This window comes from Pleurodeles waltl, chromosome 5, assembly GCF_031143425.1.
Source record: "Pleurodeles waltl isolate 20211129_DDA chromosome 5, aPleWal1.hap1.20221129, whole genome shotgun sequence".
Taxonomy (NCBI): domain Eukaryota; kingdom Metazoa; phylum Chordata; class Amphibia; order Caudata; family Salamandridae; genus Pleurodeles; species Pleurodeles waltl.
In genome coordinates, this window is record NC_090444.1 from 387,801,102 (window position 1) to 387,828,934 (window position 27,833).

General features: G+C 42.1%; 1 protein-coding gene across 2 annotated transcripts in view; it reads right to left on the bottom strand.

Moving 5' to 3' along the window:
- The window catches only part of PLCB1 (phospholipase C beta 1), a 2,042,221-nt gene that overhangs the window by 461,595 nt on the left and 1,552,793 nt on the right, over positions 1 to 27,833 (bottom strand). For both annotated transcript variants that reach the window (XM_069234146.1, XM_069234145.1), the window contains exon 27: positions 19,341 to 19,521. In XM_069234146.1, the coding sequence (XP_069090247.1) occupies positions 19,341 to 19,521 (181 nt within the window). The remainder of the gene's footprint in view (positions 1 to 19,340; positions 19,522 to 27,833) is intronic.

Below are 27,833 nucleotides of genomic sequence, written 5' to 3' on the forward strand. Positions count from 1 at the left end.
TGTTGCACGGTGAGGCGTTACAGCCAACGCCTTTAACATTGACCAACAATTCCTCTCAATAAAGAGAAAAGCCTACTCTCTAGCTTGAGAGCGATATTTATTAACTTCAGCAGCGCTCAGCACAAACACAGGAAGCATTTCGGTTGTTTGATCAGCCTTCGTCAAATGAAAAACGGGCCATATAAGAATCAGTATATATACTCTGCATGTGAGTTAATTAAAATCAAAATAGTGACAATACTTTCATTACCATTTTTCCAGCCTTTCCCAAAAATAATTAGTGCAGCTGTGCCATGCATGATCAAATGGTTAACTTCATGTAAATACATCATTTCACATTGTATGTAGTAGTTATAGTTAGGACCTAATTTCAATAGGGAAAAGATAATGTTGTTTTGCTAATAACTTTCCCACCACTTGATAAATCTTCACAAAGTTTTCCCAAAAAATACTCACTTCAATGTCTGTCATCACTCATGATATCTTTGATAACATAATTGATGATATCAATGCAATATTTGGCAGGAGTTATAGTTTCCTTAGGGCACGCGTTACAGTTGCAAGGGGGCTGTTTCAGCATTAGGAGGCCCACAAAAATGGCACAGTGAAATCTACAAGATTTCATTGTGCTATTTTTGGTGTAATTTTTAATGCCTGCTCAAAGCAAGTGTTAAAGTGGCGCACCCATTTTAATCAAAGAGCCTGTCTGCACTTTGCTGCGCCAGCGTCAATATTTTTGATGCTAGTGCAGCAAAGCGCAACAATAGTGTCAAAAAGTTTGATGCTATTGGCCTAACATGTGCCATGGTGTGCCGTATTGTAAATACATCGCTCCCATGGTGTTGGTAGGTGGGTCAGGGGTGATGCAAGAAAACTGGTGCATCAGCACTGATGTGCCAGTTTCTTGTAATAAATAAAATAAGACCAGAAGCACAAAAATTCAATAAGCCGAACTTGAGTTATGAGTTTTACAAAATTAAGCTATAAAATAGTGCATAGAAACAATAATCGTCAATCGGGGATATCTGGTCGCACCAGACTGGGACAAAGTTGAAAGTATAGGCCAACCGCGATGGAGCACAGACAAGATACAGGGAACCAGTGAGGCCTGCTGAACAAAAGTCCCTTACTCCTGATTGCGTTGATGTTGAAGATGCAGGGTGCAGCAGAAGCAATGCATCAGTGTCTATCCTTGCAGCAGAGGAGATGCATCGATTTTCCCAACATAGTAGAGGAGATGTGTCAATTTTCTCCACACAGTGGCTGTTCCACTGAACAAGAGTGATGCGCCGATTTAAATCTCCACAACAGGCGCTGCTCACGTGAGTACCTCCAGCCTCACTTCCAGGGGTTAATGATTGGATCGGCACCACCAGGCAGGGCAGAAGTAGATTGGTTGGAAGTCTTTAATGTCTCTGAGACTTCAGATCAGGAGGCTAGTTCACTTGCCGTTGGAGTCACTCGGTGTTCTGGGTTGGAAAGATTCAGGTCCAGTCCTTTTCACTCTCTGGCAGGAGGGCAGCAGGCAAGGTCAGCACACCAAAGTGGGAGTCCAGCTAACATCAGTCCAGCAGAGTGGCAGACCTTCAGCAGCACAGCTGTCCTTCTTCCTGGCAGAGCATCCACAGGTCCAGAAGTGGACTGGATTGGTGGTGTCAGAATTACAGTTCTTATAACCAGTTTGGCCTTTAAAGTGGGGGAGACTTGCCTTTGAAGTGAAGTGCACAGAGTCCTTTCCCTTCCTCTCCTGGCTACAGTCTCACTACAAGGAGTTTTGCAGCCCTTGGCGTGTGGACAGGACACAGCATATTCAGGAATAAGTGAGACTGTGCCCGGCTCCTCCCTCGCATCCTCCCAGGATGGTCCATCAAGTGACACCTATGCTCCCCTCGTGTGAGGCTGTCTAGGGGGCATACACAAAGCCCAGCTGTCACCCTGCCCCAGGCATCTGGTCAGAGACATGTAGCAGGCACCAAATGGCTAAAGTAAGAAAATGCCACATTTCTAAAGGTGGCATTTTCAGAATTACAATTTAAAATCCAACTTCACTATAAGTTGTGATTGTTAATTGTGATTCCAGAGACACCAAACTCAAAAAGCATACATTTAACAGATTGTGAATTACACTTACAAAATGTAATAAGGTAATCCCAATGTTAGAAAATGGGATAGATAGGCAGCAGTAGTATAAAATGACTTTAGGAGTTTGTCACTACTAGGACATGCAAAACTTAATAGTACATATCAAACTTTCATTTTTGATACATAAAGTCACCTCTAGGGTAGGTCCTAAATACGGCATATGGCAGGGTGCAGTGTATTTAAGGTGGGCATGCACTTTTAACTTGTACATGTCCTGTAGTTAAAAACTCTTACGTTTGTTTTTCTCTATTGCATGAACTAACTCTCCCATAGAATAACATTGGATTACCTTATTACATTTATTAGGTGGTAACTTCCAATTGGGAGCAGGTGAGAAAGCCCACTCTGGTCTTCAAACAATTGTAATTTAAAACCTTCTTTAATGGTATAGTTGGATTTTAAGTCAAAATTCTAAAATTCTCACTTTTATAAAGGAGGTCTCTTGTTGGCAGTCAGTTTTCACTCTGTCCAAGCAGGGACCCTTACTCTAGTCAGGACAAAGGAGAAACACACCTGGTTAACCCCCGCTCACCCCCTTGGTGGCTTGGCACGAGCAGAAAGGCTTAACCCCAGAACCAATGTGTACAGTATTTGTACTAATACACCCAGTAATAAGGTGAAAACACTGAAAAATGGACACCACACCAGTTTAGAAAAATAGATAATATTTATCTAAATCAAACAAGACCAGAACGACAAAAATCCAACGCACATGTATGAATTTTAAAATGAATAAGAGTCTTAATACTTAGAAAACAGTAAGAACGCTGTTGTTACACAAATAAACTGGTTTGCGTAAAAAAATAAAGCCGCACGGGCGAACGTGCATCGTAAAAGTCAGTTATGCGTAGATTCCTTACTCGCAAGTGAGGCCGTGTGTCATTTCTTCTCTAGTTGGTTTGGCGAAGGGTGGATTTCCTGATGAGCACCTCGGGTCCGGGCAGGCTTTGCGTAGATTTTTCACGCCCAGTAACGGTGTCACTAAACCGCGCTGCGTGGGGTTTATGTCGTTATCAGGAGCCGTAAGTCGGTGTTGAGCATCGTTTCTCCAGCTGTGATGCGTCGATCTTCCAGCCGTGATGCAGGCAGAACGTCGATATCAGCCGCGAGGCCGGCAGTGCCTCATTTATCAGCCACGTTGCAGATGATGCATCGAAAATTTTCCCACATGGCGGTTTGTGAGTGGATTTCTGTCCTTTTACACCAGCTTCACCTTTCAAAGGTCCAGAGACAGGTTATGGCACCACTTGGATGGGCAGGAGTCTCAGCAGAGAGTCCAGGTGCTGGCAGAGGGAAGTCTTTGATGTCTCTGAGATTTCAACAACAGGAGGCAAACTCAATTCATGCCCTTGGAGATTCTTCACAAGTGGGAAGTCACACAAAAATCTGTCTTTGTCCTCGCTCAGGCAGAAGAAGCTACTGCAGGCCAACCCAGCAAAGCACAGTTACAGGCAAAGGGGCAGTACTCCTCTTCCAGCTCTCCAGCACTTCTCCTTGGCAGAGGATTCTCTTGGTTCCAGAAGTAATCTGATTTTCAGGGGTTTTGGGTCCAATACTTATACCCCTTTCCGCCTTTAAAGTTGGCAAACTTCAAAGGGAATTCTCTCTTGTTTGCAAGATCCTGCCTTGCCCAGGCCAGGCTCCAGACTCACACCAGTGGGTTGGAGACTGCATTATATGAGTGCAGGCCCAGCCCATTCAGGTTTAAGTGACCACTCCTTCCCTCCAGCCCAGATGGCTCATCAGGATATGCAGGCTACACCCCAGCTCCTTTTGTGTCACTGTCTAGAGGAGATTCACAAACAGCCCAACTGTCAGTCTGACCGACACAGGCAATACACAAACAAGGAGAGTCACAAAATGGTTTAAGCAAGAAAATGCTTATCTTTAAAACCTTTACCACGCATACACCTTTACTATTCTTGCCTTTACAATGAAATTAGCTGTAAAGGCATGCGTGGTAAAGGTATATTCGTGGTAAAGGCATGCGTGGTAAATCTGTGCGCGGTAAAGCTGTGCGCGGTAAACTCATATACCTTGTAAATGCTTCGTGGTAAATGCATTTCGTTGCATTCACTGCGAAGTAAGTGATGTTCCTCCCCCATGTTAACCTATGAGAGAGATAGGCCTTGCAACAGTGAGATCCAAATTTGCCTGTATTTCACTGTAAAACACACCAGTACATGTCCCACCTTTAACATACACTGCACCCTGCCCATCGAGCTACCGAGGGCCTACATTATGGGTGCCTTACATGTAGAAAAAGTGAAGGTTTAGGCCTGGCAAGTGGGTACACTTGCCAAATCGATTTGGCAGTTTAAAACTGCACACGCAGACACTGCAGTGGCAGGACTGAGCTATGTTTACCGTGCTACTCATGTGGGTGGCACAACAAGTGCTGCAGGCCCACTAGTAGCATTTTATTTACAGGCCCTAGGCACCTCTAGTGTACTTCATAGGGACTTACTAGGGCTTACTAAATATGCCAATCATGGAAAGCCAATTACACATGTAATTTACACATGGAACACTTAAACTTTAGCACTGGTCAGCAGTGGTACAGTGTCCAGAGCAAACAAAACAGCAAAAACAGAGTCCAGTGCACAGAAACAACCTGGGAAGCAGAGGCAAAAAGTTAGGGGAGACCACGCCAAAGATGCCAAGTTTAACAGTTAGCATTTTCTAGTCCTAACCATTTGGTGCCTACAGACTGTATCTTTGGTCACCTGACTAGGTGTAGCAGGCAGTCCATCTTTGTGAATTACTACCAGACAGTGAGGCAAAGGGGAATAGGTATTGACAGGATAGATCATATCTGTCTGGATGAGGCAGAGGTAATGTCACCTACCTAGACTCACTATGGCCAGGGAAAAGAGGCAGTTTTGTATACCACAAACTTGACCCAAAGGTACTGGAGCACTTTACACGAGCATCAGTTACGTTACACAACGATACATTCATTTTTGGTAGGCACAGGGAGATTAAGTGAGCCAATGCTGAGACTCAAATCTTGTTCCCCAGCTCTAAAGTCGGCAGCTGAGGCTTTTATGCAACATCCTCTCCCTCTTTACGGGTGGTAGTTTAGAAGCATCTCCTACTTCAAAGAGGGCACCAGGTGTAAATATTGGACCTTCAGACCCAACTCTTCAGTAGATTTCTGGAGCTGTATAAGGCTCAGTAGAATGACTGTTGTGCTGCTCTACTGCAAGAAGGACTGCTCTGCTGCTCTGGTGGTTGAGTGAGAAAGACTGGAATTGCACCGTGAATCCAAGCCCACCAGACTGATTTGAAGGGCTAGTTGACTGGCCTCCTGATCAAAGCCACAAAGACAGAGAAGGCTCCAACCGTCTTGGACACTGCATCTGTATTCTGCAAGCTGGGAGTCCTATCCCCACAATTGGTGCTCCTCTAGTCCTGGTCCCTTGGAGATGAGGATAAAGGAGATCTGCCAGCCCAGATGGAGATCGCACCACATCACAGTTGCAGCACTACACAGTAGTGATGCAAAACTGCATCACAGCCTTCACTGCTCATCAGGCTTGCCACTGTAAGACGCATTGCACAATAGTGACCTTACAGCTTCTTATCCAAACGCAGCCTCAATGCAAGCCTGCATCTTAGGCCCTACTTTTTGATGCAAACCAGTGCCGGCGCTGGTTTGCGTAATATTTTTTACTGTCAGCTAACGCCATTCCTACGTGCCATGCGGGCGCCTTATTTAAGGAATGACGTTAGCCGGTGCTGCAGAATGGTCTGAGTAAAAAAATTTGCTCAAACCAGGCAGTGCCGGCAAAGGGGAAAATGGGGGTTGTGCGTCAAAAAATGGTGCAAGTCAGGTTTGAGGCAAAAATCATGCCTCAAACCGGACTTCTGCCATTTTTTGACGCACAACCCCCATTGAAATGACTCCTGTCTTAGCAAAGACAGGAGTCATGCCCCCTTGCCCAATGGCCATGCCCAGGGGACCTCTGTCCCCTGGGCATGGTCATTGGGCATAGTGGCATTTAGGGGGGCCCAAATTAGCCCCCCCTATGCCACTTAAAAAAAAATAAAAAAATACTTACCTCAACTTACCTGTACTTACCTGGGATGGGTCCACCCATCCATGGGTGTCTTCCAGGGGTGGGCGAGGGTGGCACGGGGTGTCCCTGGGGTCAGGGAAGGGCACCTCTGGACTCCTTCCATGGTCAGAGACCATGGAAGTGAGCCCACAGGTCCCTTAACGCCTGTTGTGACCCAGGCATTAAAAAACGGCGCACATCAGGCTGTGTGCCGTTTTTAAGGCCTGCCCCCTCCTGTGCGTCAAAATGATACTGGAGTATAAGTAAGGCGCACAGACCTTAAAGTCATTTTTTGTGCGGGAACGCCTACCTTGCATGTCATTAATGCAAGGCAGTTTCCCGCATCCAAAAAATGACGCACACGGAGGAATTTTGACGTTCGCGGGCTCGGGCGTCTATGTTTTAATATGGTGAAAAAAGTTTTACGCACATTTGGCGCAAACAGAGTACAAATATGCCCCTTAGTCTTCGCAGCTCATTGGAACCACCACTGCGTGATGCATCTTCCACGTAGATTATGCGTCACTTCTCAGGGCTGATACTCAACCAGGATTTAAGGTGCATTTCTCAGAGTGACTAACTTGGTCCCTGTATTCAGCCGGCATTCCATTTCGGTCAGTCTGAACTTGTGACGTAGTCCCAGTCCAGCATGACCAGATAATCACAGTTGGTGCTTTGTGCTTTTAAACACTAAGGCCCGTATTTATACTTTTTTTAGCGCCGCATTTGCGCCGCTTTTTTACGCAAAACGGCGCAAACCTACAAAATACAATGGCATTTTGCAAGTTTGCGCCGTTTTTGCGTCACAAAACGACGCAAATGCGGCGCAAAAAAAGTATAAATACGGGCCTAAGTTTACCTACATTTTCAAAATTGCATTATCTCCAGTTCAACAAAATGGATTTTGGTGTCAAATAATTTTGTCAATTTTGCTCTATTTTTTCTAAATCGATGTGGGATTTTTCTCTTTTTGTGATGCTTAAATACTTCACACATTACCTATAAATTAAGCCTGACTGCTTTTGTGCCTACCAGAGGGTTGAGCACAGGTTAATTTGGGGTTGGCTTGTGGTTCATCCTGATGAGAACTGTGGATGCTGCTTGAGTAGGAATTCACCCCCTCAACCAGTAACCCAGTTTCCTATACCACCAATCAGCCAATCTCTTTCATATGAGAGAGCAACACACCAAGGATTTAGGCAGTTTGTGGGAAGTGTGATGGTGTGACTTTATAGCACAAGAAATAAAGTACTAACTGATGTACATTATAAGGATATTGCAAGTCACCATGGAGTCCTATGATCTTATAAAGAAACTCGGCCTTCTGCTTCTGTCCTCCCTATCGCCACATAACTCCTTGGTTGCTTGCTATATTCTTATCATTTACAGCAGGGGGTAATTTATCCAGTATATAACATACTGTCACAGAGGGACGGCTCCTCCGCTAGGGTGGAGGAGCATTACCCCCCCTCCGCCAGCTGCAGGAGCTGCAAAACATTTATAGTATAAATATAATAAACTCAGTTTAAGCAAGTACAGTTTGTGCTGCACAGTTTCATATATGTCCAGCTACTGGTTTGTGAATTACCAATTTTCATATTTCATATTCACAAGCCATAACAATTCCTCTGTGGTCTACCTACCATGTCACACTGCAAGCCTGTAAATCTACAAGATTATATTCTCATATGTCAAAAGGTAAAATTAACTCTAAATGTATAACTTTTTAAAGCTGGAAGAGAATAATTTGATTGCTGGTGAATATGCAGCCTAAACCCAGTGGTCTGATGATAGATCTGAAATATCTATTATGCCTTTTGGAAAATGGAAGTTTGAAGATTTATTAATTTTTTTCAGAGAGTGATAAATTAGAATGATTCCTTTATCTCATGCTCTGAAAGAAATCCTATTTAACTTCCCTAGTACATCTTAAATGTAAAGGATTGCCACGATAAAGACTAAGGAATAGCAATTGGACACGGTAGAAATGAAATTGTCTCTCATAGGATTATTTTCTCAGGTAGAATGTATTCCACCTTTGGTGGGGGATCTGCGCGTTGCTTTCACATTTGGTTGAGAAACACCATTGTTCTCTTGGACTGTTTCTTTGGTTCCTGTGAGTGACACAAGAGGAGGATTCGTACTTTGGAGAGAGTTGTTTTCCATGTGATGAGGACCTCACAAATTTTACTTTTTCCCAGATACGTCCTTTGAGGCTTGCCTTGCGTGACAGCATCGATATGAAAAAGGGGAATGTTAAATGTGGGACGAAAATGGAGTTTCGAAATGTCAGCATTATTTCCAAAGGGAAAATAACACAAATATCTTTTCTTCAACATACCCTGCAAAATGTGAACGATTGTGGTTTTCTACATACTGTTTTTTTCTGATGCAAAAGTTTTCATTTCACCCATTTTTAATGCCAGTGCTTATAATATCCACCCACCGCTCATCTATTTCTTTTTTTGTGTTGGCATATTTGTTAATAATACATTTCAGAGCAGGTTTTGCCTTATGAGTGCTTGTTGCTACTCATAACTAGTCAGCATTGCCCCATTTGTGTGCTATATATCTGGGCAAGAAATACTCCACAACATGCATGTGTATCTTGAACTGGTACAGGTTGGCAGGTAGGCTGCCAAACCTCTATTGCGGTGGAAGCCCGGCCTCTAACACCCTTGGGCCCCAAAACTGCCAAATGTAGAGTTTTTCTCCCTGCCAGTCAATAATTTTCACACAAGAGTTTCAGGGTCATTTTAGGAGCACAATTAGGCTGCAATGACAGCCAAGCCACCACCTTTATAAGCAGATTGCAATTTTTGGGGATTTCAGAAGCAAACTTCCAAATTGCTTTCTAATTTATGCCATTTGATTCTAAATTGTATTTTCCTTTATCTTCAATTCAAAACATTCTTCTTCAGCATGACTACCTTTCCTATACGCCTACTGTGAATATTAGGGGCTTTGGTGCAATTTTCCCCACTTTCTAAATCCCTTACAAATAAATTCATAAGGTTTTACTTTGAGATGCCGATCATTCTCAACACTTTCTTGAGGGCACATAGCCAGATCATTCGAAGACTTCCTATATCAAGTGTTTTCTAAAAAAGTCAACACTCAATCCAAAAAAACACAGACAACTACAGATCAATTGGCAACAGACCATACCTATATTAACTGATCACAAGCGTTGCATTTAACAGTCATTATTTAACCATATTGTTGGTATTCACGGCATGATAGCAGCTACTCTGGGTGTAGTACTAGACTTGGCATAATTATGGTAATTTCTGCCATTTTGTGAGCATTCATGCATAGTGGTGCTCATGCTTGGGAAACGCTTGCCTCAGCACTATGGTCGTAATTCTTTGCATGTTGTGATCATTTATTGCTTAAGTGTCTATTCCTGAAATAATGCAAGTTTTGACATAATGGGGGTTATTCTAACTTTGGAGGAGTGTTAATCCGTCCCAAAAGTGACGGTAAAGTGACGGATATACCACCAGCCGTATTACGAGTTCCATAGGATATAATGGACTCGTAATACGGCTGGTGTTAAATCCGTCACTTTTCTGTCACTTTTGGGACGGATTAACACCTCCTCCAAAGTTAGAATAACCCCCAATGTTGTTTGTTTCTGACACATTTGGGGCGTCCAAGATATGATGATGCCCACCTCTGGGACAGTGATGGTCCTGGTGTAATGATGATAATTATCACAATATTGTGGACAATAAAGGAATGATTTGGTCTGCATTGCAGAATATGTATAAGGACATGATACTACCAATATATTCAAAACATATTAGACAAAATAATGCATTTCAACTATCTATATTTAAATCCGATATTTAAGTCATAAACACTACAGTTGTATTGTCCAGTCTGAATAGCCTTAGAGATAGCAATGAAGTATTAACCTGTAAAATGTGAAACTTAGGGCTATTTTGACATAATGTGGGGAAGCTGTGGTGCACAATTCACCACCTACCACCGCTTTCTCAACCTTTTTTTTGGGTGTGTGAACTCCCAATACCCCTGAGGAAGGGCCAACTTGCGCACCATGAGAGTATTAAAATATTTTGCAAGTGTTCACTTTGATTTTTGCAATTTATCAGAAAAAAGTGTTGTAGATGTCCTATTTGACCACACTTTTTGAATAACTACCCCAACTCCCACTGGAGGAAGTTTGGCTTTCGTTCTCAATAACAGTTGTAGGATTGTTATTTTATACATTCACCTACCACAGATATTCACTTAAGTCAATAAATACACTGAGGGACTTTATCTCCTAGCTCATGCCAACGTGGGCTTCTGCCCTTGCTGCAAGACAAAACGTTCATCATCGCCACATGTGATGAACTTAAATCTGTAAGGCCTCAATTCTCAAAATATTGCTGCAACTTTTTTGTGGTACTACTTGCTTATTATTTAATACATTTCTAAATATTCCTGGCTTACTCCTCAAATTCAATAGTAAGCCTGGAATACTAGAAGGCCATGTCACACTTACTCAGTGCAAAACATTTGTGAATTGAAACCTAAAACTCCATGGAGCTGATATCCCGATATTTCTGAACCTCTTCCCTGCCTTTGATAATTTTGAATTTCTTTCTCTCTTCATGTGGCACCCAGACATTAGGATTCAGAACCTGCCTACATGCAACCCATAAATTGATGACCAGATCATATGAAACTAAAGACCTGAAAGAAAGAAATACTCTCCTGTGAAAGTTTAAAACAAATAATGTGTACTTACTGGTGTGACATGGAACTTGCCACACATCCTTACTGAGACAAAAACTAAATATAGAGTACCCCTGGATAGACCTCAGCCAATGACTCCAGATCAAGAAAATCATCAATGCCTCATTCTATCATGTAAAAACCCAGAGGAGGTCCTTATCTTTCATGTGCTTTTCTCACAAGGAATGGAGAAACATTGTTCTTGTGGTTTGTCATATGTACTATCAAGACATGTCTACTTTGGTGCTCCCCAATGCCTCCTCCACAGGCTAGAACAGATCTAATATGCTTCCACTACATTTCTCCTTCATCAGCAGTCACTAGATGATATAGGTCCAATCCTGTGTATCATGCACTAGCATCCAGGTGAAAGAATAGTGCCCTTTAAGACTTGGTGAATCACCCATCTGCTCTACCTTCGACAGGACTATCCTTGCTATATTTAATAACTCATACATAATTCCCCACGCAAAGTCTTAATTTCAAATTGCATTTGAGGATCCCAATAGCAACAAACAAGTCACAATTTATAGGTTAAACTTTAACTGGACACCATGTTTTCAGAAACTGCTCTCAACTCACAGAAGTAATCCTCATTGGCACCTGTCTTGTGAAAAGCCCTGAAAACAGGTTGTTTACGTGTGTGCTGCTTCCATTCAACAGGCTTGACCTCACGTTAGGTGTCCATGCACGAAGCATCAATGGACTTGGGTCCCTTTACACATAGGTTTAACAGCAAAAGCATTCAAAGGAGGAAACAAATATGTAGTTCCTATCGAGTCCTACTGCTCATTGCATAGTAGGTGAAGCCCATGTCTGATCAAACATGTTAGCTGCACTAACTTATAACCCACGTCAAATTCATGTGCCCATGCATAGCTAACCTTAGGACGTTCTTTCACCTCTATGGAATGATTACTTTCCATGGCGTCTAATCACACCCCCATATTCAATATGTTCTGCTTTCTCGCTCCCTCAGCAATCCAATTAGAACAACTTTCAAATTATCACCAAACAACTTGCCTTCTTATAAATGGGCTCCACAGCATACCCCCTTCTCATCCACACATACCCCTGAGGATGAAGTAACAGTGACCCCAAGGTAAACTAGTGAGAATAAAGGACCAGGGGCCATATGTACGAACACATTTTCCCATAGACACAGAATGGGTAAAACCCTTTGATACATCTGGCCCCAGATGTACTATTTACTGTTTGCAAAATACTTTTTCACACTTTGTGCCCAGTATTTTTCTACGTAGTAAATACTAGTCTAAACTGACCTGTGTATAGACAGGTACATTCAGCAAATTCTGATTTGGAGTGGGTACCAATTCGACCTACCTCAATAGTATTAATGAGGAAAGTCTTAAATTGCAACTCACTCCAATTGGAGGTCTTCACAGGGATGATGGCCTGCTGAGATCAGTAGATCACACTCTATCAATAAAGTCTTTTTTCTTTTAATTGCAAGCCATTTTGCGTATAGGAAATGCATTTAAAACAATTACCTTTTTAAAAAAGTTTATTTGATAGTTTCGAGTGGTCCCATGAACCACTGCCTACTCCCCAAAAAGTTTTTTTCACAAGGAAAATCTTTGTGTTTTCAGAATGGGTTATCACTCTAACTTGATGATCTATGACTATTCAGTGGTTTAGGACTGCTATTTTAGTCCTAAGCCATTCATTTATATGGAGGTCTTCACAGGGATGATGGCCTGCTGAGGTTAGTAGATCACAATATCTGTAATTGCCTATCAATAAAGTATTTTTTTCTTTTAATTGCAGGCCACTTTTCATATAGGAAATGAAATGGGACTGCATTTTTTAAAAAATTACCTTTTAAAAAAAAGTTTCTTTGGTAGTTTCGAGTTGTCCCTTGGGCCAATGCCTACCTCCCGGAAAGTTTTTTTAACATGGAAAATCCTTCTGTTTTCAGAATGGGTTATCATTCCAACTTGGAGGTCTTTAACTATTTAATGGTTTAGGACTGCTATTTCTGACCTAAGTCTTTCATTTATACCGATAGTAGTCACTATTTGGAAAGGATGCCTACAATGTGCCCCTTCCAAATTCTGATTCCATTTATCAATTTTTGAACCACTTTTAGAGGTTGGAAAAAAGGTTACTGACTACCAAAATACATTTAGTGCATAGCAAAAAGTATTTTTGCAGGCACAAATGCTGTATCAGGCAGTTTGGGGCCACAACAGTTCTATGTACATCTAGCACAATGTGCTCTATAAATGCAGCGACCATGGCAATTGCATATACACTTGTTTATGATTACCTACAGTGTTGTATCTGGATGATTTCTTTGAGCTTTCCATTGAAGTCACCAGAAAAGCTAATGGAATACTAAGGCTGAGCCATTCATTCCAGAGGGAGTAGTTTACACAGGCATTTCTAATATGCATTTATGAGTCTTTCATACTTTCAATTATATAGTTAGAAATGCTAAAACCCTTGTGTACAAATTGCCAATATAAAACCTTATTCAAAAGCTGATCAGCATCTTCACTAGCACTGGCATTTAACACCAGAATGTTAGTTAATACATAGGGGCAGGCTTCAGGGGCAAGTAAAGAAGAAAAAAGCAGTTTGAGATGGCATAACTGCATTAGCACTAGGGTCCAAACTAAAGTTAAGGGAGTGACTACTAATAAATTCAGTGGGTTCACTAGTAATAACATTAGTCGCCTGAATATCATTCAGTGGTTGATTGACAGTCGTTGATAAGGTATTTTCCTACAAATAATTGGGTTCAGGCTGAGATCTACAGTTGGAGTTAGGTCTGGCTGAGTGATGAGTGTCAGAAGAAATACAGGTGGGTAGATGAATGACTGAAGTCAAAGCCCTAAGTTAAGCCCTTAAGGTCTCCAGGGAGCATAGACTAACATTGACAGGCTCCAACCGATCACTCAAAGTTTGTAAAAGATCTTTCATAAGTTCATGAATCTTCACATGCAGTTTGTTCATTGAAAGCAGCACATCAAATGAGGGTGGAGTAAAGGGTCTTCAGTCCCAAAACATTTGTCTAGCTTCACCCAGGGCAAAGCAAAAACATGCTTCTGTAATATGTTGTGCTCTCTTGCCATGAATCATTAACATCCAAACAACACACAGGATGATTCACACAAACGTTGGGTTACAGTGTTTGTTAAACACTTTGCGCTCCCATTCTGTTGCCAATTGCTTGGAGGTCAATCTAAGGAAAACTAAAACCATACACCTGAGCAGCAAAATTAACAAAGAGGTCTGCTGGCTCTTTAATGACAATAAGATTATGAAGGAACTGTATATATACCTGGTGGTCGATGCAAAGTGTACCTTTGACCGGCACATGAAACAGTCAGAATCAAAGATTTGGCCCTCCAGAAGTCGTTCTCAAAATTGTCAAGTTTGTTGTGGGGGGTTAGCCCTCTCCTGAATGTAATGAGGGTTAAAATCACCCAATCTTTGCCCTATAGCAGCAATATTCTGTTGGGGAGAGACAGCAAACTCTTGAACAAGCTTGCCACAAAGATTTATAAGTTCTCCCTTCATCTGCTGAGATCATCCTCAGCTGCCCAGAACCCACTGGACTTTGGCCTCCTTGATCAGCGTTTGGCTAGAGCAGGAGTGTTCTTAAACCTCTGCCACAAACTTAGGCTTGCCGGGAAAGGATGCCTAGAGGCGTTACTGTGGGTCGAAATTCAATCTGGAGGCCCTTGAAAACCCCACCTCCTGTATTTTTGGATTGCCTCAGTATTTTGAATGTTGAAGAGCTCTGGGCCTCCCACAAGAGTCCGCACACCTTTAAGCAATGTTTAAAAAGGTGTGTGCACTTTCTTTCACATGAGGCTGATATGGATGTATTAGCAAAGCCCAATCATGAGTGGGCTTACCCAGTGCCTAATTTGTAAATAAAAACGTGCTGGTGCCCAAAGCCCTCCTCTTAAACACGCGGCTGCTGCAATCAAATGTGGGAACACGTAATCCTGAAGCCATCTCAGGCCCCTTTAATCCCTTTACAGCCACTCCCTGTACCCTACCGCTCACTCTAGCAGCTTTCTACATTCTCCCTTTGTGACGCTTTTTCGTTTTTCTCTTCCTCTGTCTTTCCCATATGTGTTATTTGCTGGCAGCAGATAATTGCGGCAGAAGAATAAGCGCTGGCCCTCAAATATAAGTGCCAGTGCTCAGCACCGGAAACAACAAGCACAAATTAAGCACTGGGCTTACCCTACCTGTCTCGCACATATTCAAAATACAAAACAAGCAAGATTCATGGCCCTCAGAATTCGTGAATGGCCATTCCTGAAACATTTAGCTAGGTGGCATCCGCCCTCAGAATCAATTGCGTGTAGGGATGTGCCCTGTACAATTAATTGTTTCAACATGTTGTCTGTAGCTGCCCACTTTTACTTGAGTAACATCTCTCCTGAAGCAGGATGGAACAAACTGGGCAGCAGCTCATGCTGGCAGGCAGAAATTGACTCCCTCAACCCTGATAACATTTCTTTGAAAAATGTTGCTGGCTACGTTTGTGGCTCAAGCAGTCAGAAGCTTTGTTGCCTGGGGGCTCCACCGAGTGGTATCAGCCTGAGCACTTCATTGGACTACCCGCCGGTGCCTCTCCCATAAAGGTGCATACATTGCCTGAATAATTGGATGTTTTAAGATAGGTCTGCACATGCCTATGAATTTTTGGTCATTGGTTGCAGCCATGCCATTTTTTATCTATTTTCTTTTGTGTTTATTGTAATTCAGCTGTTATTTTAACCATTGTCCTTTGCACCTAGCCCCTATCAGCTACTCGCACCACAGCCCATGATGGTCCCTTGCTGCTTTTGGCATGAGCACTGAGTCTCTGAACACCCTTTCTGTGGTCAAAGCTCATTGTTATTTTAATTCTGTCCTTTGCACTGCATGACATAAGCCCTTGAAGAAGCACTTTATAGGTGTTGTTACAGTCCCCTTTTTATATGGCAATTTACACTTTTTGTCGCAGACCAGTGCTTAATTTGTGCTTGTTGTTTCCGGTGCTGAGCACCGGCAATTATTTTTGAGGGCTGGGGCTTATTCTTCTGCCTCAAGCATTTGCTGCGAGCAAAAGACACATATGGGAAAGACAGAGGAAGTGAAAAACAAAAAAGTGTCACAAAGGGAGGGAGTAGAAAGCTGCTAGAGGGAGCTGAAAGGGCAGGGAGTGGCTTTATATGGTTTGAAGAGGCCCGAGATGGCTTCATGATTACGCCACCTCAGTATTCCCTGTTCACACATTGAATTGCAGCAGCCACATGTAAGAGGAGGGCTTTGAGCACCGGCACCTTTTTATTTACAAATTAAGCACTGTCGCAGACTCTTTTCTTCTTGACTAACTGTGGCTTAAGTGCCGGTCCTGGCTGAAAACATTGGTTGGTCTTTTAAGTGGTTCATCGGCAGCAGCCATGACCTATGAAAACCTTATGCTATTTTTCTAACACTGCACACATTGCTCTGCCTGAATCAATAAGTCTTCCAAAAATGTTGCCAGTTTCCACATATTTTGCAATCCTTAACCATGCATTTTGTCTTAGTTGTGAACATCAGACTCTTTGTGCCCTTTATTGGTGAATAAAATAGTTTCTTTGATTGCATGTCGCACTTTGTATTTGTTAGACACAGGAGGGCCTATGGTTCTGTCCATTGCCTATTACATGCATTGGTATGCTGTCAAATTGCAAAAATGTGTGCACTTTGGAACTTTTTAAATTGTGTTTATGTGTTTGTTAATTGCAATGGTTTTAATGAACCACACAATAAACTTTATGCAGTCAAACAAACACACAGGATGTGGTACTTGAGGGCGAAAGAGTGCCCACTCAAACTGAGAAACAACCTAGACTCTTACAAGCCCCAAGAAAGCACTAAAGATAGCAATGCAAAATAAACTATATTGATCTAAGGGGTCTTTTCACAAAGATGACTTTACACATGAATAAATCTTCTTTTGTAGTGACTTTATGAACATATTTTACATTAAACTCACTTGGAAGAGACTTCCACAATCTGGGCGGAGATCTCCCAATGGTGAAGTATAGGGAAATTAATACATTTAAAAAATAATTTTAATTTTTATGTGAAATGTTGAGGTAAAAAATATGTAATAGTTTGTGCTGTCTTGCAATAAATCATTATCAGCCAACTCAAGGTTAATTATCAAAATTCCAAATCAGAAAATTCGGATTGACCTGGACATTTTCGGACTTAGGAGACAAATGCCATTTTCCAGTTGCGTGGTTGCACATCAAAGTGACAGTGGGGAAGAACATGTGCTGTTCAGGTTTGCACTATAATGTACCACTGTTGTTTGTAGCACACTGTGCTCAGTCCCAGTCAGTCACAAGCACTCCCAGTAGGTGAATGAATAGCACCAAAAACAGGAAAACTGTGATAGATTGAGCATTCTGACATGTACCATGGAGCACCAGAGATTGTTTGTACCACTCTTTTGATGGCAAATTGATGCCACAAGATACGCCAATTAAGGGTTCTGAATACATGACAGAGACCTCTCCATTTGGTGCAGATTTCTCCCTATGGAAAATATAGGGAAATTAATAAAAAATGTAAAACATTGTTTATGTCTTTATGTGAAATGCTATCATTAAAAAGCAAGAATATGACAAATTTAAAAAATGCTACAGCAATATGAACTTCATTTTGAATTAAATATTTAATTATAGTATTGTAAATGAAATGAAAATTATATTTTTTTAGAGATTTAAAGATTCATTTAAAAAATCTAATCTACCAAAAGTAAAATTCTTACATGCATTTATTTTGATGTAGTAAAAGTTACTGAGCGTTATTTACAGAAATAATTTGTAATTTCATTAATTTAATTATTATTTTGAAAAATGTAACTTACATTTATTTTTAGATTAAAAAATGTATTTAAAATATTTAAAAAGCAAACAATGCTTACTTTCAATGTATAATCATTTTTAGACACTAATCCAAACATATATATATATATATATATATATCCCTTTCTACGTTCCACAAGAAACCGCTTCAGTTACACGATGTCTCTTCATGAAAAAATTATATTTTAATATGGCAAAACAAACAAAACCATCACCCACCCGACGCGTTTCGGGAGTCGAAGCTCCCTTGTCCACAGGTTAACGGGTTCAAGCCTTTATATAAATGCCATGGCTACCATGGGAAGATGAGGAATAACAGAGGGAAGTTGGAGGGTGAAAGGGAGTAATGTAGCATTTACTAATGATGCATTGGGCAATGGGGTTATTAGCGCACCACCCTAGCAGTAAATTATGTCACCTTACTTGAGAAGAAAAATAAAGCAGCACAGCTCCAGCTCTACCTTACCAGCAATACAGCAGTTGCTTTTTTTCCCCCAAAAGCTGGTCTCTGTGACACCGTCTATTGGCCTATTGTCTTCTTTCACTAAAGGAACTCATGCCTTGTAGAAGGGTTTATTTTTCTCCTCTTTGCAATTGTTGTTGCAGATCACTTTCCCTTCAGACAAGTCGGGTAGGGGATGCAGAGTGTGACAGAGAATCTTACTTTTGAAGAAAGAAACTGCCACTGGACAGGTGTTGCTTCTCTCTGCAGAGTATCACCATTTTAAACAAGCATTTGCAATGCAATGGGTCTCACGTTTGCTCGAGTTAGAGCTATTAGTGTTGTAAATTCCTAACTGGACTTTTCTTGCCACATAAATTGAAAATGTAAAGTAACACAGTTGACAGAAGCAAGTCAATTCAAAGGGCCATGCCTGCATGAGCGTGAGCGCAAGAGTTATTGGCTCCCTGTGTGAATGTGTAGAAAGGATCCCGGCTGGGATGAAAGGCAAACCAAAACCAGAAGAAGGGCTATCACACGTTGTAACAGGAGGAAGCATGACGTAGTGTGATGGTCAACAAAAATGTTCACTTAGTGAAATCGCCTGGGGGGGCTCAGCACACAAAGGAGGGACATTTCACTAAATGCACCAATAAAAATAAACCATTTGAGACAAGCACAACAAAGAATGAATATTAAGAGTGACCCTGGTTAAAAGCCCATAGAGAGATTACAACAGGCCCGAGCTCTTGCATGCTCGACCCTAAAGGCACAAGTCATGAGGAGCTAACAGCCAAGGAATGCTCCCTAAGGACTTCAAAAGGAGCAATACATCACAAAGGAAAGATTCTTATTGGGTGGCCAGCTCTCAACATTCCAAACTGGGTAATACATTAGAATTAGTATGCACATATGCATCTCCAAGACACCCTAATTAAGTCACATCCAATTTGAATTCTAGTCCTGATGCTGCATATGAATGATATTCGTTTTCTGTGTCTTAATGTGTGCCTTGTGTGGCATGGAAACAACAAAATTACCACGTTTTACACGCACCTGCTTAATGTGTTCTCTCTTTTGATACTTTTCACTATAATACTGTTCTTGCCGGAGATTTAACAACTGCTGCTGCTGCTGCTCTTTGAGCTCATTTAACTTCTGTGCCATTTCAGTGTCCAATGTGGTTAAGTCGTGTTCAATCGTTGCTAAGCTGTGATCGGGGCTGCTTGTTTCACACCTGAAAATAGAAAAAGAGACGACGGATATGGTCAGTAAAAAACTAAACAATGGGGCTACTCGATAAGGGTTTGTGCCCTAATCCTGTAGATGTTTAACTGAAATAAATTATGTCAAAGTGTTGTTGGCTTGCAACAGCGCAAAGGTACTAATAGTGGAAGCGACTATGAGGAGTAGATTCTTCATGATACAATCTCATGACCACTGTGATCAAAGACCATGATGAAATACATTGTTTTCCAGGAAGATGGGGAAGGAGATACTGACAAGGGAAGAAGGGCAATGAGTCTACATAAATGCCTGGCTGGGGCATATTTTGTATGAATTCTGTAATTTGTAAGGCCTTTCAAACGAATTGTGTTCTTCCGGATATCAGTCTTAGGTTGTGGTAGGTGGGCATCAAGTAGCCTCCAATATTATCAAGTAGCCTCCAATATTTCTTGAAAGTGCCCTTTTGGGCTTTTTCTGGCCATTTATAGAAAGATCAATTTGATTCCTATCCCCTATTCTATGGCGGAGGGTGGATCAAAGCCTACTGGTGCCAGATATCTTTTTGGCTAGATGGTGGAGGTCCAGGGAATATAGTAACAGAAAGAATGCAGTTTGTTGGTTGGAGTACCCCTAATACGGTCTTCCACCGCCCTCAATCTTTCTCTTTCAACTTTCCTCATGGAATTTGCCACCCCACTCCCAAGCTGCCTCCAGAAGCTTCTGATAGCCTTTAGGCAGTTGCAGTCACAAAGGCCAAAGCTATGCTGGCATCTCCAGTTCAGTTTTGTGGGGATAACACCTAATACCTACAATAGCCCTGCGTGCCTCATGACCATAATGTCCATGATGGAAATCAAGCAGTAGCCTTGAACCACAATTAAAGCCTTAAAATGTGTCACAATGGGGAAGATAATATTTTCACAAAGGGAAACATATTCCCACGGATGGTAATATAAGCAACAGAAAGAGTGAGCCAGTGTCGGCAGCCAGCACGATAACCAGTCGCGCTACACCTCCTATACACTGCTCTAATAAATGAGTTGTTTCTCCTACTCCTAACCGCACCTTCCCACAGTACCAAACTTTACTCTAACCCGTTTCCAAAACAGCTATTCAATTAACGGCCAGGACAGCTATTTTACCTAATTTAATTCATGCTTTTTTGGATTTCTGCAAATAATTTCTGAATGCAAATGTGGTTCTGGTTAAAACTATTTAAAAGCGTAAGTCCAAACCCTGTGTCATTGGTTAGGTATGAACCATTGTACACAGACTATGGAACAAGTGCTGGAGTAGTTGAACACATATGGGGAGCAATAGAGAAGAGACGTTAACCCTGTGAAGTTAGTAGAAGTGGTCAATGGTATTGAATACAGGAGAGTTGTAGTAAAATTAACGTTGCAGCAGATAGAGCAGTTTCGGATATCAAAGAGAGTTATTTCTGCCCCCGTTTGACCTAACTACTTCAAGGTTTTCATCAGGAGCAAATACAGTCTTTAGTGTGTGTATGGCCTGGTTGCATTTCCTCTATTTGAGGATTCTGGCTACATGCATTTTAATTTATGTTTCATTTATGTTTTTAGGCGAGTCTGTACTGATGATGTTACAGTAGCCCAGGCTTGCCAGTGATTTGGCCTGTTCCACTCTGCTGTTTGACTGAAGCAGTGTTTGGACTTTGAGGGTTAGGGACAGTAGAAAGCACCACTTTGCATGCGTGTAGCCTCAGTGATAGATCAGACTAAAGGATCACCCTAAGATTTACAGCCCCTTGAGATGACGTTGGTACTTCTAACAGAAATTAGGGCTTCCAAATATGGGGCTTCTATCCTTTTTGCCATCCAGAAACAGAATCCTAGTTTATATTGCTGCCCAATATATATGGCTACCATATTCACTTTCCAGAGTCTAAGGTTCTAATCACCTAACTGTTCATGAACAACATGGACCACTGCATTAACTACCTGTGAAGCTTACACAATACTATTTACTCCACTTAAGAAAGTAAACAACTTTGCCATGAGAAAACAAATTAGCCGTCCTAGACACTTGTTCATGTCACTGAACAATCAAGCGGGATAAATATCAACCAAATACTAGGCATACTACAATCTACTCACCATAGCATTCTTGGCCTTACACAGCACCTCAATGTCCAATTCTCCTCAGCTGACTACATTCCTTTTCATTCTTAGTTAATTACATGCTGCACCCTCTTTATGGTCAGCAAACCAGTACTTTCATATTATACTTCAAAACGTTTTGCACATTTTGGGTTCATACCCCACACTCACCTAGATTCTTACCCTTGGAACACCCCTTCCCAGCCATAGCAGAACCTCATTTGTCCTTTTTTGAATCACAGATGTTCACTCACTGCCCAACATTTTAAACATGAGACCAGTAGGAGCTGATACTTCCTATTCCCCATCTGTGCCAAAATACATCTTGTCATCGGACCTTCATTTGATACACAACTAGAATATACATCTAGTCAAAATGTGTATATTAATTCTTACATTTCTTGGTATATTGTTAATGTACATGCTATAAAGGCTGTCTATGTTTCACTGCCCAGTAGTCATCTACTATCACTTTATCCCCATGCAACTAGTTCCACAAAGGAGGAGATGTTGACTAACAGTCAGAGCTACCAACGTTTGAATTGGGGAAACAGATTTGAGTCCTGGCTTTGGCTCAACATCCTGCGGTTCTGCTCAAATCACATAGGGCCTGATTACGACCTTGAAGGATGGGTACTCCGTCACAAACATAGCGGATATTCCGTCAGCTGTATTACAAGTTCCATTATATCCTATGGAACTTGTGAAATGGCAGGTGGGACATCTGTCATGTTTGTGATGGAGTACCCCATCTGCCAAGGTCGTAATCAGGCCCTTAATCACAGTGTGCCTTAAAAAAAGAATGCAAAATGAACCTGCCATTGTGTAATGTTATCTGGTGCTCATTAAAGGGAGCCCATGAGCTTTGGTAGAGTTTGTGCAATATAATATGGCAAAAAAAAAAAAATGTAGTTCTGAGGATTGTCTAGCTTGCCGAACATTGTAGAGTAATCACTGCATCCAACTGCATGCAGAACCTGAAACTGTAATCCAATCTCAGTCTTTCCAGCAAAATGATTGTATAGGCTAGAGCTACTGTCAGCCTTTTTTGGCTGGCACAGTTTACAAGAGAAAAAACTAGTACTTCCCATCTGCCACATTTTTCTCCTATATCATGAAGAAATTGTGAGGACAATAGCTCTTTACTCACCATCTCCTATGTGAATAGGCAGGGGGCCCATTCACAAAGGCATTTTGGAGTAAGTAAAATAGTTATCATGTAGAACCTTTGATATCCTCTGGCATGTTTTTGTGAATTGGCCCAAAACACCTAATGAGGTTTAAATGGAAATATTCAGAGAACACTGGTATAAATCATCATAAATCCAAAATACTGTACCTTATTTCCATGTTTACTTATGGAGCATTGAATGTTTCAGAGCAAAGGTCCATAAGAATACATAAACTTGTGTTCCTCTATGTTGGACCTGGCCCATTCTGCAGGGTCATCCCCAAACATTTTGTGTTTCTCCTCCTATTTGTGCTGAATTAAATTTTGTTGTCATTAGGACTCTGTGCTCCTTACTACTGCTAACCAGTGCTAAAGTGCTTGTGCCCTCTCCCTAAAACATGGTACAAGTGGCACATACCTAATTGGCATATTTAATTTACTTATAAGTCCCTAAAAAAGCATGCTACATGTGCCCAAAGCATGTAAATTAAATGCTACTAGTAGGCCTGCAGCACTGACTGTCCCACCCACCTAAGTAACTCTTTAAACATGCCCGAGGCCTGCCATTGCAGGGCCTGTTTGTGCAGTTTACATTGTCATTTCAACCTGATAAAATAAACCTGTTGCTTAGGCAAACCTTCCCTTTTCAAATACTTAAGTCACGCCTAGGGTGGACCCTGGACATCCTAAAGGGCAGGGTGCAGTGTATATAAAAGGTAGGACATGTACTATTAGGTTTTACATGCCCTGTAACATGTACTGTTAACTCAAAATTCTTACATTTGTTTTTCACTACTGCCAGGCCTATCTCTCCCATTGGATCAAATTGGAGTTGCCCTAGTACATCTCACAAGTGTAGCTTCCAAATAGGAAGAGATGACCCCTTTCTCTTTGGTGTCTCTGAATCACAATTTAAAATCCCAAAGTATGGTGTAGTCAGATTTGCAACTTTTAGAAAGTTGACATTTTCTTGCCTTAGCCATTTGATGCCTACAATCTGTTTCTGGTCACATGACTGGGTGTAGTGGGCAGTTATGTATTCCTCCTAGACAGCCACACACAATGGGAGCTTAGTTGTGACTTAATGGGTCATCGTGGGCAGCCTCACTTACTCATGAATAGACTGTGTCCTGTCCACACACAAAGTGCTCAACAACCCTTTATTGTCACTCCAGCCAACTTGGAGCCAGGGCAGGCAAGGCAGGGAACCCCTTGCACTTAAAAGACACTTTCTAGAAGTATAAGTAATTGACCTCAGACATCACCACTTTAGTACACTTCTGGACCTGTGGATACTCTGGCAGGAAGAAGGAGTGCTGTGCTGCTGAAAGGACTGCCACTGTGCTGGACCGCCATTTTGAAGGTTCCACTGCCATGCTGTGCTGCTACCTGCTGCCCTCTTGCCTGGAGACTAAGAACTGGACCTGGAATCCCTCTTGAATCCAGGATCCCAAAGTGACTGAAAAGGCTTGTCTGCTGGCCTCCTGAGCTGATCCTCAGGGACATAACATGCTCCCCACTTCTCCTGGACCTATCTTCAGAGAGCTCCTGATGCCCAAGATGTGCCTGTCAGGTCCTCGGTCCTAGAAAGTGGTTTTTAAGCCCTTTAAGTCAAGCTTTTGGGCTCTTCTCAAATGGTCCCTTTCACTCCGTAACCTCGCTTCTCACTCGGAAATCCAGAATGAGCAGCCGCAAGTTTGTCTCTTGCACAGCAAGCATCGTCCACCTGCTTGGATCGCCACCATTAGGCTCCAGCCCCTCTGTCCATGATGCCCAGTCTGCTCCTTGTGCCTCCGAGCAGCGACGCTTCCCTTGCTCCTGGCAAGTTTCTTCCCCACAAACTTCGCTCTTGGTACAACTCATGAGAAGGTAAAACTTCAGTGGGAATATTGTCCATTGCGGTTGGCTTAAACAATTGATTTTGACCTGGTCCACAGCGACCTGATAACCACAGTTGGCGCTTTTTGCTTTTCAGTGCTATATTCAGAACTCCGGTTTGACACATTGGGTTTTTATTGTTTTGGTCTTGTTTCATTTATTAAATTTTGCTCTATTTATCTAACCTAGTATGGGATCTTTTTGTCTGATATTTTCATTGTTTTACTGTTTGAAGTGTTTCACAAATACTTTACGCATTGCCTCTAAGTTAGGCCTGAATGCTCTATGCCAAGCTACCAGAGGATTGAGCACAGGTTAATTTGGGGTTTCTTGTGCCTTAACCTGACTAGGATTGTGGTTGCTGCTTGACCAGGCCTCACAACCCAGTCAACCAACAACCCAATTTTTAACACTCTAGTACTTTTTCCCATACTCACAAATGCGTTTGTAAATTGGTGCCTGTCAAGGGCGATTCCTCTGCAATGGCAGAGGATCGTTGCCCCCCCCCCGGCCAAGAGCCAGGAGATGAAAATGTCTGTTTCAACCAGCTGTACAGGGAGGGGCGGGCTGGGTCACAGGAGGTGGGAGGAGTACAGAGTGCACCTAAGTGCACATGTGTGTTTGGCCAGATGGTCGGGTTGAGAAACTGCACAGTCCCTAGGGCTGTGTCTGAGTGGCAGTCACTGCCGCTCAGACCAATCATGATCCTGCTTTCAGGCTAGTTTTAGCATGAAAGCAGCACCAGGATTGCTTGGGAGCCTGTGCTGGTGTCCCAGTGAATGCTGGGACAACATAAGAAGAGGAGCAACGAGCGTGCAGCAGGAGTCGGCGGTGGAAGAAGGTGTGTCTTTTGCTTTTTATTTTCTTATTTTTGTTCTTTCCCCCGTCCACTCTGCCCCCCCCCCCATTGAGATTTTCAGCAGCCACCACTCGTCCCTTTATGTTTAAAGTAATCTAGCATTGAAGCAAAGGACCTGATTTAGAGTTTGGCAGGACATCCTATCCACCTTATTACATCTGCTATTGGATATAATGCACTGCTAACAAGGTGGACAGGATATCCACCATGTTTATGGTGGAGTAACCTGTCCAACAAACCCTAAATTAGACCTAAAGACTTTTACCATTTACCTAAAGTGGCATCGTCATCAATCACCAGCACTAAGGCATCTAGAATGTCCTTTAGTTTGATGGTATTTGTTGAGTTCTGAAACTTCTTAGGACATCATTTACTCAATGGTCCCTGTAAAACAGGATCCAATAAATGGGAGATCCTGGCTTTATTTGTGCTTACCTAATCTCATACATAGCTACAAAGAGAAGGGACTAGTTGTATGTAGTTTAGTTTGATCTGTGCAAAAATAGTGATTGGTACAACGAAATTGAGTACTCTGCTGGGCAGAGGTCATTGATAGCTTCCGCTCAATGATGGGTCCGAACGTATTTATGGTTTATATCCATATAAAAGAGAGCACTAGTTTGCTGTGGCCATTGTTAAACATTAATACATTGAATCGTATTTCTTTGTGAGAGCTTTACCATCCACAAACAGGCATTCACAGAGATAGGATACTGATGCAAACGGGAGCTACCACCGCTATGTTGCTGTTAGGGTCTAAATGGTGACCCAGCGGGAGGGAATCTAGTCTTTCACCTGGCCATTATGCAGATCTATTAAGTGAGCGCTAGCAATGCATTCTTCTCTTTATTCTTGATCAGTGGTTGCCACTGGTGCAGATTGTAATCTTGATAATGCATGTTTTCAGTTGTTTCTAATATAATGCTGCACAAAGGCTTGGCAATCTTGTTAGTCAGCTGACTACGGTGTGGGATGAATTTTCTAGCAATTATTTCAGAAATAAAGGAACTTGAATGCCCAGGTTTGCTAGGGGTTTGCACTGGTCTTCATGCAACACTAAGAGGCAGATTTAAGAGCCCCTAGTGCCTCCTGGCTCCACATTAGCATAATTGTTTTTACGCTAATGTGGCTCAGCGAGGTCAAAATCGCCACAGCAAATTTACAAAGTGGCGCAATGCATGCATTTAGCCACTTTGGAACCCTTTGCGCTACATTATGCCTGCACCAGTAATAATGTATGCAAAGGGGGCTTTCCCATGTTAGGGGGGCTGAAAAATGGCGCAAAGAAATCTAAGAGATTTCTTTGCACCATTTTTTTCAGCACTTTTAACGCCTGCTCAGAGCAGGCGTTAAAAGGTGGCACACCACTGTTTACAATGAGCCTCAATGGGCTTTTCAGGATTTGCATCAACATTTTTGACTCTAGCCCTGCAAAGCTCCGAACTAGCATCAAAAATGTTAATGCTAGTTCCCTAACTACCGCCATGGTGTGCCTTATCTTAGATACGGTGCACACATAGTGTCGTTAGGGGGACGCTAGGTGGCACAAGAAAAGTGGCGCTGCACCCAGTGCAGCGCCACTTTTCTTAAATCTGGCCCTAGGTGTCACATAGTGTTTCAAGGAGCTGTAAACTGCAGGGACAGATCAACTTTCAAAGACAAAAGTTATTTTGAACTGAAAGTAGGCCGTGTGCGTCCAAACATCATTCACCTGCTAATGTATGAAAGGTGGGTGTGCCTGTGGTGGGGCAGGAAAAAACCATTTGGTTCTGGTACAAATTTAAAAGAGTGGTACCTGGGTTTGCCCCCAATCCAAGCATCAAAGAAATGGGTCAAGGAGTAGCTATACTACATGTAACATGTGCATTAACCTGAAGCACACATTTGACATTGCTAAAGCCTGTGCTGGTGTCTACATCTACTGGAGGGTGTACCTCCAGTATAAAGGCTAAACTAGTGGTCACAGACCCTCCTTTGCATCACAGCTTAAAGCTTTAACCCACGCATACTGCACAAGTGCCACTAGTGACTTTATCAGCAAACAAGCACATTTGACATTGCTAAAGCCTGTGCTGGTGTCTACATCTACTGGAGGGTGTACCTCCAGTATAAAGGCTAAACTAGTGGTCACAGACCCTCCTTTGCATCACAGCTTAAAGCTTTAACCCACGCATACTGTCAGATAAAGCACAAGTGCCACTAGTGACTTTATCAGCAAACAAGCATTACTAAATCTAATGGTCCTATATTCTATTGAGTCCTAGTTTTGAAACACATGCCTACTGCAATGGAGA